The 14,016-nt window shown below is 36.1% G+C and overlaps 5 protein-coding genes across 5 annotated transcripts; 3 read left to right on the forward strand and 2 right to left on the reverse strand.

Annotated features, from left to right (window-relative positions):
- Window positions 1-3,369: 3,369 nt before the first annotated feature.
- On the reverse strand, window positions 3,370-4,632 carry MELLADRAFT_123906 (uncharacterized protein; the record flags this gene model as incomplete). Its single annotated transcript, XM_007403944.1, has 6 exons — window positions 3,370-3,500; window positions 3,617-3,795; window positions 3,882-3,967; window positions 4,034-4,190; window positions 4,273-4,295; window positions 4,410-4,632. 6 exons carry the CDS (start codon window positions 4,521-4,523, stop codon window positions 3,370-3,372), a joined length of 690 nt encoding a protein of 229 aa, XP_007404006.1.
- Window positions 4,633-7,003: 2,371 nt separating this feature from the next.
- MELLADRAFT_70461 (uncharacterized protein) lies at window positions 7,004-9,075 on the forward strand (the record flags this gene model as incomplete). The annotated part of the gene is made up of 9 exons (XM_007403600.1): window positions 7,004-7,261; window positions 7,365-7,519; window positions 7,610-7,620; window positions 7,700-7,863; window positions 7,932-8,011; window positions 8,101-8,233; window positions 8,342-8,432; window positions 8,514-8,645; window positions 8,745-9,075. The coding sequence occupies 9 exons, from the start codon at window positions 7,102-7,104 to the stop codon at window positions 8,806-8,808; spliced, it is 990 nt and encodes a 329-aa protein (XP_007403662.1).
- Window positions 9,076-9,782: 707 nt separating this feature from the next.
- Window positions 9,783-11,509, forward strand: MELLADRAFT_70462 (uncharacterized protein; the record flags this gene model as incomplete). The annotated part of the gene is made up of 4 exons (XM_007403601.1): window positions 9,783-9,878; window positions 9,961-9,981; window positions 10,066-10,163; window positions 10,260-11,509. The coding sequence occupies 4 exons, from the start codon at window positions 9,845-9,847 to the stop codon at window positions 11,247-11,249; spliced, it is 1,143 nt and encodes a 380-aa protein (XP_007403663.1).
- A 29-nt stretch (window positions 11,510-11,538) lies between these two features.
- On the reverse strand, window positions 11,539-12,849 carry MELLADRAFT_32223 (Hypothetical protein; the record flags this gene model as incomplete). The annotated part of the gene is made up of 3 exons (XM_007403943.1): window positions 11,539-11,718; window positions 11,804-12,588; window positions 12,693-12,849. The coding sequence occupies 3 exons, from the start codon at window positions 12,847-12,849 to the stop codon at window positions 11,539-11,541; spliced, it is 1,122 nt and encodes a 373-aa protein (XP_007404005.1).
- Window positions 12,850-13,052: 203 nt separating this feature from the next.
- On the forward strand, window positions 13,053-13,714 carry MELLADRAFT_101231 (uncharacterized protein; the record flags this gene model as incomplete). Its single annotated transcript, XM_007403602.1, has 2 exons — window positions 13,053-13,135; window positions 13,219-13,714. The coding sequence occupies 2 exons, from the start codon at window positions 13,053-13,055 to the stop codon at window positions 13,712-13,714; spliced, it is 579 nt and encodes a 192-aa protein (XP_007403664.1).
- Between the last annotated feature and the right edge of the window lie 302 nt (window positions 13,715-14,016).

A 14,016-nucleotide genomic window follows, 5' to 3' on the forward strand; every position in this document is an offset into this window, starting at 1 on the left:
TGAATAGGCCAGCCAGTTGATGTGGACTTAAGGTCCAGCAATTGTACCCATGTCAGTCCCTAGGAGCTGAGCAATGCCTGCATTTTGACAGTCATCAAAATACCACACGCCCAATACACCTTCATATTTCCTCACAACTCTGCACCAGTAGTGGCTTTCTGCCCAGAAGCCTTGTGAAACCAAGCAATAAGAGTAATCACCAATCATCAATTGAGCTGGTCATTCTGGCTCACTCACAAATCTAGTTCTTTTGTCTCTGTTAAATCAAGTAACACTGTCTACAAGGAAATAAAGATATAATGACACAGAAGTTGGTTCAGTGATTGAGATCTGGCTGTCTTATTCTAGGTACATGTGAGGTTGGTGGGAGTTGCAGGAACCATAGTATGGCACTGTTGGCACACCTATCCAGTGTTAGAAACAGTCCATCAAAGATCCACTTGCAGATTAAGGGGCCAACATCTGAATGCAAGAGAGCAGTGTCATTGAACATAGATGCTGTGATTTTTAAAACTGATATAAGGGAAGTCAAGATAAAAGTATGCCCTTTGTCAAAAGGAAAGATCTTGGTTCTTTTCACTGGGATTTACAAAACAGAAGTCCCAACTCCAGTGATTTGACAAGGTGATCCATAAAGCCGTCAGCTGAGGCAAAGACATCAAATTTGAACAAATCTGGTGCTATCTCTTGAAGCGCCTTGCACAAGAGGTTCTCTCCTTGCATCAGGACATTATTCATGTGGTTGGCTTGAGTAATCTTGGCCTCCAGCCTTTGTGTGAAGTGGCACATTTGACCTACAATGAGATTTGTCTCATTTACATGCAAGTGTTCAATACACATGGGTCCAAAGAGAGCTTATAGAGATTCCAGTGTTGCACACTGCCAACAACAATTGATATGACCTGTTTTGAACCTGCCGAATAGTATTTATATGTGGTGATTGGGCCCCAGTTGATGTTCTGGCACCCCAAAGGTTGGCCAATACTGCTGTGCTTACTCTTCTTAAAATTCTTGGAAGGTTTGCCAGTAGAGGTTGCAAAGTGTTATTTGGTTGTTTCAGGAGTGTGGCCATCCTGGCTACAAAGTTGTGTTGGGTGGGCTTTGGCATACTTAGCACAATTACTACATCCTCCCAGTGTTTCTTTGATGATCCATACACCACATCAACACTTTTTTTGCAAGACCTGAAGTATCTTTCTGGTCACCCTATCAGGACATATGTAATTTGATTGGATGAACCTGGTGTGATTGTCACGGTGGTAAATTGCAGATCACCACATGATGTGGTAAAATTGCCCCTTATCAGGTTGCACCAAAGTAATCCAGTGAAAAGTACCAGGTGGCAAAATCCAGCTGTTCACCAGGGCCAAGAAATCTCTACCAAGTTTTTTTACCCTCAAATATCTGGTGTCAAAATTTCAGTGTAAAATTACATATAAGCCCTGGGTTCAAGAGTTTAACACCATATTGTCTTCCATTTCTTTATCTGAATTGGGGTGGGCGCTCCGAGTCCCATGAACCTAAGCATCTACATGGTTTTCAGCAGTTTTCAGCCCTCTCCCACTTACAAATCATCTCAGATGTATCCATATGTGTTATTTGGACCACATGGCTGCATCCTCCTCAGTCATGGAAGTACCTATAGTATGAATTGAAAGGTACCACATCAACAAATCTCAGAATCCAATGATATCAACACATTTCCATGCACCACAAAAAATATGATGTTTTATGGGCAGAAAATGTAGATATTGATTTAAAAGAACAAAACAAAGGTATATTGTTCCTGGTGTTGAGAGCTTCAATCTGAGTTCTTTTTTATTTTTGGAGTCTATACTAGCAGTACACAAACATCTTGACCCAACTTAAAAAAAGCTGTGACAACCCAATTGATTTTTGATTTTTTAGGGCTAAAAACCCAAAAATAAATTGGTTTGTCACATGTGTTTCTTTAGGTGGGGTCAAGATGTTTGTGTACTGCTATTGTTGTTTGTACAAACAATGCCATGGTCATCAAAGGTATACCTGTAAGACATGCTGAAATTTGACTTTTGAGTTTCATGACAACATTTTGAATTCTAGAAATTCTCATAACCCCTGCAATTTTTAGTCAAAGGACTCAATTTTGGGCTCATTAGAAAGCTAGAGTCTCTTTCAAAATTTCCTGATAATTAGTCACAGCTTGTCTTGCAAAGCAGCTAATGTCACTTTGAATTCTCTTCTATAAAGCCACATAGATTCTTTGCAAAGCTGAACAAAGCCTTGTCACCTTAATAAAAGCTCTGGGGAAGTAGTTAGCTGTCTAATGAACTAATCATTGTTTTTTGCTGGTTGCAAACTTATATGCATTTATAGAATTTGAATTGTTATTTTCAATCTGAGGAGCCAAATTGAAGCATTTTTTACAGGTGTACATCCAATTATCATGAGGGTTTTTCTTAGTACATTCAACAATAGTGGTACACAAACATGAAAACCCAACCTGAAAACCACTGGAAAAATCCCATGACAACTCAATTGTTTTGGGGGTTTTGTCCATTGGTTTTCCACTTCCCTATTGGACAAAACCCAAAAAACAATTGAGTTGTCATGGGTTTTCATGCTTGTGTACCACTGATATGCACTCTAAAAATACAAAAAGAAATACTCAAATCAAAGCTCTTAACACCAAGAACAATAAGCATATTCTTTTGTATTTTTTGCCCAATTCCTGACGGCTCATCATCTTTTCATAAATCAATATTTATGTTTTCTTCCCAGCAGATGTTATATTTTTGGTAGTGATTGATACTATAGTGCAAAACAGGAAGACCCAACAAGCACCAGATCAATTGTTGTCTTTCTAAGTGGGCCTGGTCCAAATTTCAAATTTCTAAAACTTAAAGCAAAGAATCTGGCATGTGATATGGCTTGATGGATTCATCAATCACCTGCCTCATTGCTTGAGTAACTCATACATCAAAGCAGCTTGGATCTTGATGAGAATATGAAAGAAGATCTGTCCTCTGATTGTGCAATGCACCTGGAAAGTCATCTAATTCCTTCCAATCCAGTACCAATAACATTTGGCTTCACTTGGATTAAATTTGAATGTTGAACATGCAGAAGTCACAAACACAGATACTACAGAACCTTTCTTTTATTGAAAAGGTTGAGATTGATAAGACAGAAAATGGTAAACTGGGATAACAACCGGTGAACAACCATCAATGTTTTTTTCTGGTACTTATTTGGTGCTCATTTAATACTTCATCCCCTCAACAAAAATGTAAAAAGATTTGATCATACAGAAATGAAATAGTACATCTTTACGACCTGCGTATGTAACTTTCAACTCTCAGAATATAATACAAATAGTAACTAGATCTTTCAGCAATTTCCAGATCCATTTTGACTTCCAGAAGATGTAAAAGCAACATTCTTAGTGATGATTGTTTTTCCATTGCTACAGGTCACTCTAATATCTCCAGACGGTCCTTGAGCAGGTTTATCAGGTTGAACTTGAAAAATGAAACATATCAATCAATTCAGTGTGATTCTTTTTTTAAAACATGAATATCTTTCTGTTTATCAAATTTTCTAAAACATAATAATATCAGTTGAAATCATGTCTTACAAAAATTACTGCTTGCTTGACGCTTGGTGGGCTGCCAAGTTTGACCCTGATCAGTTGAGATCTCCAATGATTTCACTGGGTTATTTGATCCAGCTACCTGCATTGAAAACCAATGTGCAGAAACTCCCACTTTGTTAATGAGCTTGATAGGAGTTGACATTCCACAAGATACCACCTCCCTAAGATCCAATGGTTCAGTCTACAATGTCTCTTGCACTATCTCAAGCAAGTATGGGAAGGAAGAATAAGACTCATTGATACTCACCAAGTAATCTGTATTTTCCCTGGAGAAGCATTTCCTGTTACAGCTGACCACATAGCGGGATCCATATCAAGTCCATCAGGGGGACACTTGTAATCATTTATCAGTGAATGATTTACCCATCCATGATCACTTGAATTTATTTAAATACTTACATCTGGACACTGATCTCCTACGATCCCAACCTTGGCTCGACCACCTGGCCCTTTTACTTTCAAGCAAGCCCCACAGTATGCGCCGTTTTCCCATAAGCTTCCAGAAATAGCAATCTCTGGATAATTGCTCGGTTGTGGCCAAGTAGAGAAACCACAACTGAAATAAGAAAGGTTTCAGTTTTGATAACTACCAAGATCATAAATGGAAAAAACATTCTGTTCATCTAAGCTTTACTTACTTTCCACCAGCCCAATTTCCACCCTTTCCAAGTTTAGAAAATCAAAAGAACATCATCCAATCTCATAAGTTTCAACTGATCTCTTTCTCTCTTCAATCCATTCAAGTAATTGAAAAATAAAAAATGTAAATGTTCACCCAATAAGTTCCTTGACCAGTATGAGAGTTACTCGTTTCTTGTCGAGCAGGACTTGAATGAATCTCATTAACTAAACTCAAAAGTAATGTAAAAAGATGTATGAATGAACTCATGATAAAATCCAAACCGATCTCAATCACGTCAGTTCTTTACAATCAATGAAACTTTCTTATCCAGTCTGATTAGTTGAATCTATCAACTTGATACAGAGAAGAAAGGAATGAACTTTGGATGAATCTCTTGGATCACTCGTGAGTTCATATATCAATGAAGTGTATTTTTTGGGGTGACACAGATGCTTCATATCTCATTCCAAGAGAGAGACCGGCGTCTTTTTCGAATAGTCACAGAGCACAATCACGGTGAGAAAATTTGATGTGTTAAAGATTTCCATTGAGATATTTCGACTAACACGAGGTGATCTCAACAGTGATGATCGATGACCTTTTTGATCGTTAATTAAATCATCGAGTATATATCACTGCAGTGGTGTTCGAAGTTGGTTTTGCACTTATGTCAAATTTCTAAGCCACGTTAACGAGCCGCATCAGAACCCATCTCCGACATCGACATGAAAAGATAATTCATGTGGCACACCGATCAATTTTATCATCAAACGCGACGAAGCCGGCCCCGTTGTCAGCACGACAAGTATGTGGTCTCCAATCCATGAATGGCTCACTCTTTATTATTAAAGACGAAGGATCCGCAGCGGTCACTGCATTCATCTCGATTAATCCTCTATCAATAAGGATAGATACTTCAATCATGAAGAGAAGAATAAGCAGATCCCACCAAACATTCATGGCCCTATACGTTTATTTTGCAATGTAAACACTCCCACATTTCATTTCAACACTGGAAAATATTTCTGTGATATCAATTCTGCCGAATAGAAAATCACCAAATTTATCTTGGTGATCCGGCTTCTAGTCTGATGCAGACTTGATCAGGTATAGTCTTTCCCAGTTGTGTGATATTTGTAGTTTACTACTCATGTGAAGCAAGTCTTGAATTTCATCCTGATAACCGGGATCTTATAAAAGGTGATACCATTACATTGTTGAATTGATCTTTCAAGCAGGACTTGATCACTCGAGACTATATTTGAAAAGTCGATGTGGAAAATTTTTCAGAATAATTACATCTGATTTTCTTTTGAGCCATATGATAGAATTGACATGCGGGGTTGAGAGTGATGAGAAACACTTTCATCCTGATTGATCGGATCTCTTGTCATCAAACTCAGTCTCATGGGATTCCATCCCATTAATCTCAACAAATTGAACATCCAAATCTCTCAAACAAAGTAATTTTTTTCATCATGAATGCTTTTCAAGGCTTTCCTTCATGTAAGTGTTCATTCCAAAAGTATAGATGGTCACACACGAACAAGGGGAATTCAATTTCAAGTGGCACATAACAAATGCTGCAAGGTTTGCAACTTTTATGCAAAGCTTCACACATACACGAGTTGCAATGGCATGGAACGGCCCTGATCCAAAATGCCAGAAACTCCACCAATACACTTCTTGGATCTTATTTATTCTTCAACATCCTCTTCCTACAATCCAAGTCCAATCAGTCCGCTTGAATTTTTCTTTACCTCAAGTTTTTTTGCCTAGATTTGTTAGATTTTCATTTGACTCAGCAAGCTTACAAATATACTTTTAATTTTTCTTTTTCTTGAGATACGAAAAAAATGAAATCAAATAAGAAATGAAGAAGAAAGTATGACCAAAGTCAATTCAACAAAGAGTTTTGATTTACAACAGAAGAAGTTCATCGTCAGTTTAGATTACTTTTATATAATTTTCTTCCAGTTGATTCGATCAACATTTTTATTTTATTTTGTTATGTACTTGTGCTCCGCTCCGGTAAAAACCCCTGTGGAGAAAAGTACAACGCGTGCTGGCTGTTTAACGACGTGTTACAAGTGTTATGGAACATGTGGTGGCGCTAAAGGAGGGAGTATGTAAAACACAAATGTTTTTAGATAGAAGGAATTGAGAAATAATGAGGTGTTTCCTCGATCACTGATCTTGGCCCAGACCCAGCGGTTTTTGAAGCACCATGTTGAGGTACAGAATTTTGCAATCCATTCTAGAGCCTTTGTGTTTGTGACTCTTAGGATGTCCTTGTTTTCGATGAGTTGTTAGTTCATTGATGGATGATATGAGTGGCCTTTGTTGTTTGGCATATCTGTGGCAAATTGAAAAGGAAGTGATCAATGGAATCCACACCTTGTTGGCAATCACACACAGGCTCGATAGATATGAGTTAAGGTGGAGATGATTTGATCGGAGTTGTATGATATAAGTTGAGCATTCATGTTTCACTGAGCGCTCGAAGGTGTTGATTGGCTGATGGTAATGGTTTCTTGGAGAGGCTTTGATTGCTGTGGTATTAGTAAGAGTGGGGGTTGAGGTGAAAGTAATTGGTAAATCTCGTTCGATCAAGTGCTGAACTTCATAGAAGAATGCTCTGAAGATGTACAACATAGTCTAAGTAGTAAGTACTTTTGTTAATCGATGGCGTCATAGTTCTCTCAGCCACTTACAAATCTTTAATCCATGATCGGATTTTACCTACACATAAACCACTGACTTTCTTGCTCCATCCTGTTCCATCTTCACTTCCAAGTCTTTCCATATCTACTAACGTATTGATAATATTTCATAAAAACCCATCATGTCAAAACAAGTCTCAATTAAAATCGCACCAGGTGTTGAGATACCTCAGATCGGTCTTGGTACTTGGTTATCAAAACCAAACGAAGTTAAAAATGCAGTCACTCATGCATTAAAAACTGGTTATCGTCATTTAGATTTAGCTAAGATTTATCAAAACCGTACGTTTTCATCCTATGTAAACCAAAATCAAAATCAAACCAACTTATCCCTTGCATTGTTTTTTTTTTTCTAAACCTCATTTTTTTGGTTTTTTCTTTATAGAGGATGAAGTAGCAGCTGGAATTGAAGCTTCTGGAATTAAAAGAGAAGAAATCTTTTTAACTTCTAAACTTTGGAATACTTGGCATCATCCTTCTAGGGTTTCAGCTGGACTTGAAGATACATTAAAAGAATTAAAGACTACTTATCTTGATTTAGTTAAGCTTCTTTGATTTGATTTCTTTTAAACAAGTTTGGATAATGAGTCTTTAACTAATCAATCTTTTTTTGAATTTGGTGATCAATAGTATTTAATTCAGTAAGTTATATTCGGTTTTTGTTGATGTTTCAAAAATAAGATGATATTCTGAATGAATGTATGATGTAATTTTAATCAGTTGGCCAGTTGCATTTGATGAACCGACCAAAGCTTCAAGTCCAGCTGAATATCTTTTTCCAAAAGATGCTCCTACTGATTCCAAAGTTAAACTTGATCTTCAAACTTCATTAGTCGATACTTGGAAAGAACTTATCAAGCTCAAAGAAACTGGTAAAGTGAAAGGTAAGTCTTAAATCGATTGATTAAGAATTGTCATTGACACTGATCTGATTTGGTAAATTGATCTTTAGCTATCGGCGTGAGTAACTTTACCATTGAACATCTTGAAGGTTTGATCAAAGCTACTGGAGTGACCCCTAGCGTGAATCAGGTAAACGAATCGAATCCATCATTTTTAATGGGCCACTCTATCGACCTTGAGAATTTCCTTTCTTTCTTACTTTTCTTGGTTCAAATCAGATCGAACGTCATCCATTATTAATCCAACCTGAATTAATCAAGTACTGTGAATCCAAAGGGATCCATATCACTGCCTATTCTCCCTTAGGAAACAACTTACGAGGTGAACTTAAGATTGTAGATTATCCTGAAGGTTTGTCTTTTTTTTCCCTTTAATTGAAAATTCGATCTGAAGTCTATACTAATTTATTGATGACTTTTCTTTTTCCTCATCCATTAATATCAAAACCAAAACCAAAAGTGGCTGAAATCGCAAAGAAATTATCAGCAGATCCTGCTCAAGTATTGATTGCCTGGGGAGCTCGTGGTGGGATTTCAGTGATCCCTAAATCGTAAGTTATTCAAACAAATCCCACCATCAAGCCTTTGAAATCAGAAATTGATGATGGATTTTTTTCTTTTTGAATTCACAGAGTCACTCCTTCTAGAATTGAATCTAATTTTAAACAAGTCGATTTATCAGATGAAGATTATCAAACTTTAAACAAACTAGGTGAAAAGAAAGTCGTCAGATTTAATGTACCCATGACTTATACACCCATCTGGTAAGCCTTTTCAAAATGCAATCAAATATTTCAACTTGATTCAATCTTGAAAACAAATCTTTGAAATTAATTATTCATTTTTTGCTGCTTTTCTTTAAGGGATATCAATGTATTCAATAGTGAAGCTGAAAAACCAGCTACCAATCAAATCAAAATCGCTTAAATTGAACCCTGTATTCAATCAATCAATCGACCAATCAAATCTAAGTATCTTACTATGTCTTGTTTGTTTTTTACTTGAAATATGCTTATGACTGTTCCCATCTTGCTAAGTATCTTACTATGTCTTGTTTGTTTTTGACTTGAAATTGCTTGTGACTTTTCCCATCTTGTAAACCTCAAATAAACCCATCCAAAAATTCAAATTCTCTTTTCTTGAATCTTTGTCTAACCATCTGCAAAGTGAATCAAATCTTTCAATTCAAATTGTATTCTTGATGTCTTGATTGAGAGTATGATGAAGGTTGAGTTTGGTTAATCAAGGTAATAGGATTAGCATGAGTGAGTGATTTGAGATTGGTTTGAACAAGTTTAGAGATCTTGTAAAACCATAAATCCGAATGATCCTCAAACTTGGAGGGATGTACAATTTCTTCACATTGCCGTAAGAAAGCTGATGGAGAGCTATGATGAACTTTCAATATGTTAACAAATCTACTTGTCTTACCTAGTCCTATAAACAAACACTGCCCTCAGCTGTTATCCTCAATAAATATTTACCACATGACTGTTTTCCAACTCTTACCTGATCAACATAGACTGGATCATGATGAAAGGTATAGTTGCTGAAATCATTTCTGCTTCTGTGTTACTACATATCCTCGACCTTCCTTTCTTAACATCATGATTTGGGTGATGATTTGATCCATCATCTGACTCTTGGCTGGTATTAAAGAAGAAAGTTCATTTCCGGATTTGGTTTCTGATCTGATCTAATCTGTACCCCAACTGATGCATGTAAATAGGAGGCTTCAACTTCAAGTCAAGAGTTGAAGAGTTTTTGATACGAATAAGTTACTAAAAATAGGAATGTACCGAGAAAGGATACCGAGACAAACTGAAACTGACCCGGTGAATGTATTACCACTTTCAGCTTTAGCCTCCAGCTTTGACATCCATTCCTAGATTGGTACTTTCTATCATTTCAATTCAAACTTATTACTTTAACCATCTTTAACTTCAAAAGCATTCATATCTCAATGCTTATCCCACTCAAGGAATCTTGTTTACGTCGTAAGTCTTGGTCAAGTGTTTTGTTGATGTTGAAATTTCTGAATTTGTTGAATGAATTGATTTGGTGATTGTTTATTTTTAGTTTTAACTGCTCATTCGTCTGGTAAGTTTCAATACCATCACTAATTTCTTAATGATTTGATTTTGATTTTGATTTTGATTTTTTTTTGGAAAATTATATATATAGGTTTAAAAGATGTAGGAAATTGTGTTTATGAATTGATTAGACCAGTTTTATTTGCATGTCCACCAGATCAATTAGCAGAAATTGAAGATTTATCACCTGTTAGTATAATCTTTAATTGCTTCGGAATATCACAAGAATGTAAAAAAAAACAAATCAACTGATGTGTTTTTGAACTTGATTTGATTTGAATTTAGCATTTGATGTTAGAATCAGATGAGATCTGGTTATTACATTTAAGAAGAGATTTTCCCAACGAATCTAAACCCCAAGCCACCCGAACCATCGAACCAGAACCAAACTCAGAACCATACCCAACCCAAACCATTAATCCATACACGAATGAACCAATTGATTTACCAATCCATCGAATCCAATACTTTACCATCAAACAATCCAAAGCCAAAGCCTTAGCGAACGCTTCAGCCCGACTGAGAGAAAGAACCCAAGCAAATCGATCTGAGTTTAGTAAACGAAAAGCGATTTTTACAGGAGAAACTGATCGAGGACAGTTTAGAAGTAAACGATTGATGAGTTCTAATCATCGTGGAAATCCTTATCAAAGTAAATCGTTGGCTGAAAAAGCAAGACAACAAGTTAAAAAGTCTTGTGCTGTTTATGCTAATGCGTCTAGATTAAAGACTCCAATAGGATCAGTAATTAACCCATCAAGTTCATTGACTCGTTCTATTGGATCTTCTTCTTCTTCAAATCCAATCCATCAAACCAGCACTTCTTCTTCTTCGGATCAAACCACACCTAGATCTCATTTACAAAACCCTAACATAGTAGTCAAAGTAGTCCCATCCAAACCTTTAATTCCTCCGAACCCTTCAAGTAGAATCATCAAACCTACTCCATTCCAATCGACCTCCAAACCCACCTTGATGAAAGTAGTCAGACCGATCAATCCCATGACCCCTAGATCTACTAAAGAAACAATACCGATCATCGGAAGTTCTTCTAATCATCAGCCGACTAGTTCTGGTTCTTCTGGTTCTGGTCCTTCTGGTTCTGGTTTGATGATCAAGAAACCAAGTAGTTTGTTTATGCCGAAAACTAAAAAACCGCCTCCTCCTACTCCTCTTAGATCGATTGTTTCAGTACCTTTGAATCAAACTTTAACTTCTACTCGTATGTCTAGACCACCACCACCATCATCATCATCATCATTAAATAAAAGATGAAGTGGAGTTGGAGTTGGATTGGATACTTTTTTCTTTTGATTTGTGTATATTTGGAACTTGAATTACATTTCTTTTTCTCTTTTATATTTTTTAGGGTTTGGAATTTCTGAATTGGTTTTCTTTTCTTTTATTGTATATCTATTGTACTTTTTTCATTTTAAACTTCATTTATGATTTTAAGCATAGAATCAAGAAATGAAAATCTGTTATTTCATTTTTCTAATAATTAAGTAAGATGAAATAAATTACATCAAGATGAGAAAAAAACGGTAGAGAGACAGAAGAACCATCAAAGTTTTGAAACAGATTTAATGGCATCTAAAAGAGATTGATGTAAATTAGGATGAGAAGCGACGATTCCTTCGTTTTGAATTAAAGTTTTACCTAGTGAGAAATCTAAAGGTTTTCCCCACATATCAGTGACTTTACCACCTGCTTCTTCTACCAACAAACTACCTGCAGCATGATCCTTTTAAACCCCACAAAACCAAGAACAAAAACACAAATCAGATGTTGATATGATATGATTGGTAAAAGAAAGAAAAAGAACTTACCCAAATCTTTTCTTTGTAGTTTAAATCGATTGGTAATCTTAAATAAACATTCACATCACCTCTTGCAATCAAACAATATTTAACTTGAGAATCTAATCTGATCGGTGTAGGATTAGATAGCTTTAAATGGGCTAAGATCTTTGAATTTAAGATTTGATTCGAATGATTTGATTCCCATGATTCACAAAACGTTCCACTAGTTTGAAATCCATTAAAACTAATTGGATTGGTTCGGATTGGACTATAGATTGATGAGTCGTTCGTATTGATAGGTCTTTGGTAGGCTCCTTTTCCATGTTCTGCATAGAATAATGTTCCGATCTTTGAGGATGGGTTGGATGAAGATGGGTATGGATCGGTAGATAGGTTCGGGGCACTTATGAAACTTAGAGTCACTTTTTTATTGATGATTAGTGATAAACAGATCGAGTATTGGTCTGATCTTAAGAATCCTTTAGTACCATCAATAGGATCTAAAGTCCAAAACCTTTCTCCATTCCCTTCATCTTCATTTTCTTCTTTAGAATTACCCAAATTAATGGTTTCTAAAATCTCAGATTGGTTTAAACTTTTGGGTATCCTACTGTTCTTCCATACTTCTTCATCGGTTTCTGATTCTAGTTTGGTAGTTAATGTTTCATTGATTAATCTTTCGATTTGATTCAAGGTTGGAGAATTTGATGTGGTTTGTAGGTCTTGGATTTCTTCTTCTCCTATGATCTTATCATTCGGAAAATGTTTTGAAATTAATAAATTAATTAATGCTTGTGAACCATAATCTCCAACTACAAAAAAACCAAAACCACGATCCATGAAAAATCTAGTAAGTTTTTGTTTACTGTTTTTTTTTTCTTGGGGGGGGGAATGAGAAAGAGAAGGTAAACTTAACTTGTGACTGGACTTTTGTCTTGTTTGGTTATGATTTGGTCTTTTTGAATTAGGGTTTTGAAAACTTTTTGGGTTAGGATCGTCGATTTTAAGATTGATGAGATTCCGATTTGTCTTTCTTTTTGGAAATTGGTTTTGATTTCATTTAACTTTAACATTCTTGATTTGCTTTTTCTTGAGAGTTGAGAATTGAATGTGGTGAGTGATCGATTACTGGGGCTGGATTACTGGACTGGAGAGGAGTGAGAGTGAGAGTGACTCGATGTTCTGATCGGGTCGGGTAGTGTTGTTCATCGGACCTTGATGGTTGATTTGGTTCAATAAAACCATTCAAGCACTCATCAGATTACCTAATCCAACGATGGCGCAAGAGTCAAATCCAGGAGGATCGACGATCATCTTAATCTTAAACCAAGCTGATCAACTCACTCAAGAATTCAAAAAGTTACTTTCATTCCATAATCAACTTCACATCTCTCTTCTCAACCAACTTGACAATTTTATATTTTGTATGTTTTTTTTTTTAGAATTTATAATGAATCGATCAATTTCGTTCAAGGTTTAAAATCAACTGAACAACAATTCGAAAACCTAAACAATTTAAACCAAAGACAATCACAATCATCAATACTTCCATCACCATCCAACATCGTCGAAAGAACCTTCAACAAACTAAACCAAACCAAAGTTGAATTCACCATGAAGATCATCGAATCATTAAACCTCTTGGAATCAATCATCGATCGATTATCTCAACTGTTATATTCGATTGATATAGAAATGATTCAAATCGAATCGTCTAACGGATTCGATCCTAAGAACGCAGTAGATCATTTGAACTTAACCTTTGATGCTTATCAAGCTGAATTGGTTTCGAAACGTCAAGTGTTTTCGAGTTTTAATTCTGAGGAGATTTCTTTGGATGAGTTTTTGTTTAGGTGGATGAGAACGGATGAATTGAGTTTGCTTAATAAAGAAACGATGGATGATTTAAGTGATTGTTTAAAGGGTTGGTCTACTTGATCTTCGAATTCGGATTAAACTTTCATGGAGGTTTTTGGGTTGGAAGTGGGTTTGAATGATTTAGTGGATTGTAAATCAGTATAAATTTAAATTTAATGACGTCATGATGTTTAGAAAGAAACCATGTTACATCTCTGATTCAAGACGGATTCGGCGAACAGCTCGCCGGGATTTGGCAAACGTAAATTTGAGGGTTGTAAATCCTTAAATTTTACGTTTGCAGAGTGTCGAACGCTGTAAATTTAAGTTTTATGGCCATCACTTTCCAGGGCCAACGTTCTAAAAACGGTCACGTTAGCTCC

Source organism: Melampsora larici-populina (assembly GCF_000204055.1).
Source record: "Melampsora larici-populina 98AG31 unplaced genomic scaffold MELLAscaffold_1, whole genome shotgun sequence".
In the NCBI taxonomy this organism is placed as follows: domain Eukaryota; kingdom Fungi; phylum Basidiomycota; class Pucciniomycetes; order Pucciniales; family Melampsoraceae; genus Melampsora; species Melampsora laricis-populina.